The sequence below is a fragment of the Podarcis bocagei genome (assembly GCF_964188305.1).
Source record: "Podarcis bocagei genome assembly, chromosome: 4".
Taxonomy (NCBI): Eukaryota; Metazoa; Chordata; class Lepidosauria; order Squamata; family Lacertidae; genus Podarcis; species Podarcis bocagei.
Genome location: NC_138128.1, coordinates 36205824 through 36212645, shown reverse-complemented (window position 1 = coordinate 36212645; position 6822 = coordinate 36205824). Strand labels below are relative to the sequence as shown.

Below are 6822 nucleotides of genomic sequence, written 5' to 3'. Positions count from 1 at the left end.
GCACACTACCTAAAGTATTTAAAGTAGCAAATGACTACCCATGGCAGTGACTTGTGTCTTTCGCATTGATTTTAGTGTGAAAATCAACAAAACACTTGTAATATTGTTGTGGTTCTTTTTGTAAGAATTGAATGAAATTTGCCAGCACATTAACCCCTTCTTTGGCGATGTAGCCTGTGAAATTTCAGACAAATTGGCGTAGGGACTTTCATGTTAGGTACCTTCAAAATATGAGGTGTTTTAGTTGTGTGTGAGGATTTTTTTATCCCCTGAAAGGAATATCAACAAACACAAATCATTTTTTTGGGAGGGGGGCAATTGTCATGTAAGGGGAACTTTCAAAACCATGTGATAATAGACCAAGGTTGTTGTTTTTTGTTCTGTTTTTTAAGAAAAACAAAATCCCACTCAGCACGTGCTGACCACCATGGATGCTTAATTCTGGACTCATTTAATGTGTGCTGAATGTCAGTGGTAGATGATGTGGTGTGGCAAATTGGCTCCACTGGGGGATCTGTGCATCCCTGGTTTGCTGCCACCCTGACACAGCTCATCCAGGTAAGTTGTATCAACGCTATGATAGGAGGGTGACTCCATGGCTCTGCCACAGTTCCTGCTGTTGCTGCTGAGGGTATATTTTTGTTCAATGCTCCTAAATCGCTTCAAGGCTTACACACTTATTTTCAAAAACTAGATTTCCCCCCACTCACTGGATGCATTTGAAAATGCATGCAGTGCCTGGGTGAGTGGCTGACTTCTGAAATTTATACATGTTAACTCCAAAATAAATCCTGCCAAATTCAGTGGGACTTACTCCCTAGTAAGTGTGTTTAGAACAGCAACCTCATTTCTGAAGGCAGTTCTGCAGGTCTGATGTGCCTTCATCCTCTGTGAAGTAAAAAAAAAATCTCAGCTGACAGTTTTTAAAAAATAAAAATAAAACTTGAGGCTATGAATATAATTTGAAACAATAGCTTCTTGTCAAAAACAAGAAATACAATACCATTCTGTAACATCTTAAGCAGCCTAGAGAAATACACTTGAAGCTGAAATATATTCACATATGGGGTGGGGGGGGGGAAATCACAGGAAATACAGACATTCAAGAAATGTAAAATCATAAATATTATGTTCAATGGTTATTTAGAAATAGATTTCCAACACTGATGAATCTCATTATTTAAAAAGTTCAGTCAAAAGAACACAAAGAGGAAAGGGGGAGGGAGTCCTTAAAAGGACAAAATAGCCTTTTGAAACACAAGCAGAACCAACCATATGATATCAGTAAGCGCAACGATGCATGCCTACCTCAAATAGCTCAGTCGGTAGAGCATGAGATGTTTTATTCCAGGGTGATGGATTCGAGCCCCACATTGGACAAAAGATTCCTGCATTGCAGGTGGTAGGACTGTTTTCCGACTACAGTTCCCATCATCCCTGACCACTGGTCTTGCTAGCTAGGGATGATGGGAGTTGTGGTCCAAAAACAGCTGGAGACCCAAGGCTGGGAAACACTGAACTAGATGACCCTCATTGTCCCTTCCAACTCTTCTATAATTCTGTATGACATTCCATGTGAAATTTTTAAACATGGCCTTGGAAATTTGACTCATGCGGGCTCCCTGCCTGATTTTGAATCCTGATTTTCCAGGGTTCTATACCCTGGAACCCACCCAATCTCATCTGCAGAAGTCCAGCCCTCAATAGGGGAAGAGTTATGGGATAACGTGGGTGATATGACAGAAGGAGAAGGGACAAGGAGGGGGAGTGGGGAAAGAATGCCTGGATAGGGCCATACAAGGCCCATCATTAGTTTCAGACTATGCGAGGGATCCAAGGAACTTGTTCCTCCTAGTACAGAGATTTACGCTCGTGTAATGGACCCTTTCCCACTCTTCTTTCCCTGCCCTCCCCAAATCTGTTTGGTGGGTTTGGGGAACCCCCAACACATATTTATGTGGCACATGGGGTAGGAAGGGGAATTTTGTTGCACAAGAGTAAATATTTGCACTAAGGGAACAAGAGACTCAGTGCTACTTTGGATACAAGCCTGTCCCATCATCCTTTGACAACGGACTCCACAGATTGTGAGCAACTGCATCTTTGTTCTCTGACATTCTCACAGCCTTTCTGTTTGGCTTTTATTATACCGAGACTCAATGTTATAAAGTTATGCTCCTCATAATCTAGTGCTTATGGGACTGAGGTTTGTCCCTTTCAACTCTTAAATTATTCATTCTGGGGGAGAGAGAATTGATGGACCTGAAACCCACAAGGCAGGTTTCATCCAGACGCATTCTATTGTGAAATAGACTAGGGCTTCTCCCACAGACTGTCATTGTTAGACTATTTTCCTTTAAATGAGGAGAAAATGTCAAGAGACTTCTTCTGGAAGGGAACATGCCTTCCTTTCCCCTCATTACTGAGAAGATGATGTCATCAAACTGTTTGTGAAGAAACTGCCGGTGTAGCAGGGGCAGATGAAGCAGCACTCAGTTGAGCTCTGCCTTTATCTCAGTGTTTTTGCTCTTGCCCTAGACTATCTTATGGGAGAACACTGGATCATGGACTAAGTGCTGGAATGGTTTAATCCTGTACCTTCACCTATAAGGTATAAAATCCCTGTAAGACTCCAGTGACCTCCTTCCAAAAAACCCCAAACCTGAGTAAGCACTGTATCCCCAAACCTTGAACACTTGGATTTTTCAAGTACACATAACAATATAGTCATCGTATATACGAATACATTGTGAGGAATAGGATGGTGACGTTGCCAATTCAATGCATGATTATTTTCATGTGGGATTTTGAATTTTTTACAACAAATAAAATGTCTGCTATAAATAAATAAATAAATGATAGCTTCCATGATTATTTAATTTCTTTAGCCTAAAGAGTGTTCAGGATGCACTATCAATAAATAACTGATTCAGAGAACCAAATTATTATTTCATTCTAAAGAACATTCTTCTTTTATTCTAATGTAACCATTAATTTGCCATTACCTTAAGAAACCAATTACAACCCTTACGTACATTACCTCATGATGGATCTTGAAAGAGATAGCGAAATCTATTTGTGTCTAATTCAACTTTCTGTCTTCTGGAGATATCCAATATTCCCCAGTCAAGGGATAGCCATGTGTTCTGCTTTTATTTCAGTTGAATTACAACCAATTGTCCATTGCTGATTTGAAGCCATTTGACATTCATAAACCCAAGAATGTAAATTGTTAGAAAAGTTTCTGTGGTTTGAAAGGACCCATCAATTTTTACCATTGTTGGTTATGCTTTCAAATGTGCAAATTGAACCATTTTAGTATAATTTTTAGTGTAAGGATTTTCATTTGGTACACATGAAGAATTTGATAGTTGTATCTACATATATACACTGAGGTCTGGGAAAAGGTAAAAAATGAAAATGAAATGAAATGTACTGTCCTTTCCTAGGGAAAATAAACGTTTTTAGGAAACCATTCTTGTTTCTTTAAGCTGACTCTGTAATTCTCCTTTCTTAATTGGAGTTGTTCAAATTTCCTAACCTACTTTCTTATCAGAATTATAGGGTTTTAGTTACTTTGCATTAGCCAGCTGAGAGAGAAAAAAGAAACTTTTAACCCAAACCCTGTATGTTGAGCTTAGATATGAATTGGTTACAAAATATCCAGCACTGTGTGCAACACTTTCAAAATTCTATTGTAGTTTTGAGGTGAAATATAATTAAAAACTGTCCGGGGGAAAATGGGAAATTATTGCGAGCTCTGGCCAATGCTGATAGTTCATGCTAGGAGGGATGATTCGTAGTTGCAATATAGTAAGTAACAAAAAGAGAAATTAACTTCTCCCCATATCCAATATGAACCTTGATTGCACAATGTGAAATTGAAACTTCCACTTAGGTGGTCACAGATGACACAAGACCGTCAGTCCCTCTGCTTTAACAGTGGCCAACCATTTTGGCAAGGCCAGCAGTGCCAAAAGTCCAGTTCAGAGTAAGACATAATGGCTCTCCATGCACAATGCCTATAGGTATCTCCATATGAATTGAGTTGGTTTTCCCTGTAACCTGCTTATCTAGAAAGTGGGCAGCATTCTTGAGCAGAAAGTGGGACTGACCGATGCCAGAGGCAAAGCCAGAAGGTCTCCTGTGCTGTGCGTACATGCACATTATTATTATTTTTTATTAGATTTATATACCAACATAACATAAGACCTTGGGGCGGTTTACATGCTTATGTTGTAGATTGACCACCAATGCTGTGTTTTGAGCATGGTCAAAATCTAGAGCATTTTCTCCTCTAGAAGGAAGAGTTTACCATACTATTTTCTGCATTCGGACTCTCCAAACACAGAATTAATACATCAGTACCTCGAAGATCGAGTATTACCTTTCTGAGGGACACATAACATGCTGTCTGTGCCCCGGAGAGAGAAACCAATTTATGTTCATTAGGCACTCCCCAAGTCCTGCTCCTCTTCAGTTCTACCTGCTTCTCAGTCTGAAAGGGCAAAGAGTTTGCTTCCTCTCAAGCACTGTAATGAGCTACAAGCAACACTGTTTGTTTTGCCTTGGGGCCATTGAGGGCTGTGGGTTCCGGATTCTGGAGGCTGACAGTTGCTTCTGGGTGTTCTGAGGACGGCTGTCCGGCTGAAGCAGCGACAAACGTGAAGTTATTGTCCTGTCTCGGGACAGTGCAGCACATTCGAGTAGACCTCAAGGAGCCTTTGTTGCTTGAAAGGCCTGATTTCCTGTCACATTTCAGGAGAGAGCAAAAGCACCTGTAAAACTGAAACACAAAGACAGGCATTAAATAGAAATCTGTTGTGTGGTTGATTTGTTCTGCCATTGCACCGAGAGCGATGTAGTCCTCCTCTTCAATATTCAATAGAGAAATGATGTTCTGAGCAACTGTAATGGGCAGGAATTATAAACTGAAATAAATTAGCAGATGCATTTAGAGTTCAATATAGTTACTTAGCAGCCAAATATTATTTCAGTGAAACCTGACTCTATCCTTGTAGTAATGCAGAGTAACCGAGTTAAATATTGTCTCTAGTTATTAGGGGTTGGAGATAAGACTCCATGCATTAGCTTGTCCTTAATTGTAGTTACTTTCTTTTTCCTATGCAGTTGCGGGTTAGCCTGTTATTTAATAAACAGCCTCTTGTTATGAGCCTACAGGGATAAAACAGCAAATAAACCTGCTCAGACTAAAAAGGCAGGGAAATGAAAATTTTAACAGATCAACAGGCACATGCTGAAAAGTGAAAAGTGTGCTCACACAGTGATGGAAAGCCAGAGGAGAGAGAGAGAGAGAGAGAGAGAGAGAGAGAGAGAGAGAGAGAGAGAGAGAGAGAGAGACCTCTGCTTTACAATGTGAATAGGGACCTCCAGATGTTGCTTGATTATATTTTCCATCATGCTTGTCTTTTGCCTTATGCTGGCTGGGGCTAATGAGAGCTAGAGTCCCACAATCTCTGGAGGGTCCTAAATTCCCAACCCCTACTTTATTTTCTTGCATCTCTTTATTCCAGTTCAACTTCTGAAAAATATTTCCATCTTATCGAACAACAGTCCTGCCTTGACTCCCTTCGCTGAGCCCTTAACATTAGTTACAATCATATGCTCTGTCTTATTTCCTAATTAGTATAAATGCATGTACTGCAAGGAGATGTAATCTCACGGGGCACATTGATGCATCTGAATTATTTGAAGGCATTAAAGAAGTCACTGGGTGAATTCCACATGGAGCTACTTCAAGGTCACCACCATATTTTAAAGGAAGTCCTACTGCTCATTTTACAAATTTGGGCTAAAAGAGGTCATGGCTCAATTCTCAGTCTTCAGTAAAGTGCATTAAACTTGGAATTAGAGGACAAAACCAAGTGCACACTAATGATTTTAAGCTACATTGCCATCACTTACATCTGGTCCTCCTAAATTACCACTACCAATGATTACAAGGTCAGGTAGAAGTCAGAGACTGTAGCAACAAACCAGAAAACCGATTGAGCAACTCAAAAAATAAAATACAGGAAAGTAAGTGCATACTTCTGTATGTGTGATCAAACTCAGTCTTCAACACTGAAGGCTATGTTAGAGGAACCAATTTCATTTTTCAACTGCATAATGGCATGTAGGAATGTTGAATTTGCCACTAAGTGCTACTATCTACATTGCTTGAAAGTAAGTGGCAAATCTCTCATTGTTTGCAATGGTCTCTCAGTTATTTATCTGAAGTAGTTTTACCCTGCTGTTCAGCTGACAAGGTTCCCAGAGTGGCTTACATAAGATCAATAACAAAGAAGACAGTCCCTGCCCTCGAGTTTGCAATCTAAAAGGCTTGGCATAAAAGGAAAAAGGGAGGATGTGGGAAGATAACAACAAGCAAACTCTTATTCTTAAAGTTACAGAGTTCTTAAAATGAGCCACTTCAATGGAAACAGTTGAGGGAGGGAGAGGAGGAGCCCATGAGAGTGGGCCCTGCTTCCAATCTTTCCTTCTGCTTTCCTTCTGTAGTCTGATGGAATGATTGCACTTAGAAAACTTATTCTGTCTGTTTTTAAGTACACGCGGTGCAATAATCAAAGGCCTTGAGATAGTGAAATTCAGAGATGGGACTGATGGGGACAGGACGAATATTCCATCAAAAGCCTTAAAATCATTGGTATTTTGTAGATCTTAGGGAAAGCTATAATAATAATAATAATAATAATAATAATAATAATAATAATAATAATAATAATAATAATTTATTTGTACCCCGCCCATCTGGCTGGGTTTCCCCAGCCACTCTGGGTGACTTCCACAAAGACAAAAAAT

At 39.8% G+C, this 6822-nt stretch overlaps 1 protein-coding gene across 1 annotated transcript in view; it reads right to left on the bottom strand.

Annotated features, from left to right (window-relative positions):
- Positions 1 to 2655: 2655 nt before the first annotated feature.
- The window catches only part of LOC308586251 (vertebrate ancient opsin-like), a 93022-nt gene continuing 88855 nt past the window's right edge, over positions 2656 to 6822 (bottom strand). The window contains exon 4 of the mRNA XM_081192700.1: positions 2656 to 4786. Coding sequence (XP_081048826.1) covers positions 4526 to 4786 — 261 coding nt within the window. The 3' untranslated portion in view covers positions 2656 to 4525. The remainder of the gene's footprint in view (positions 4787 to 6822) is intronic.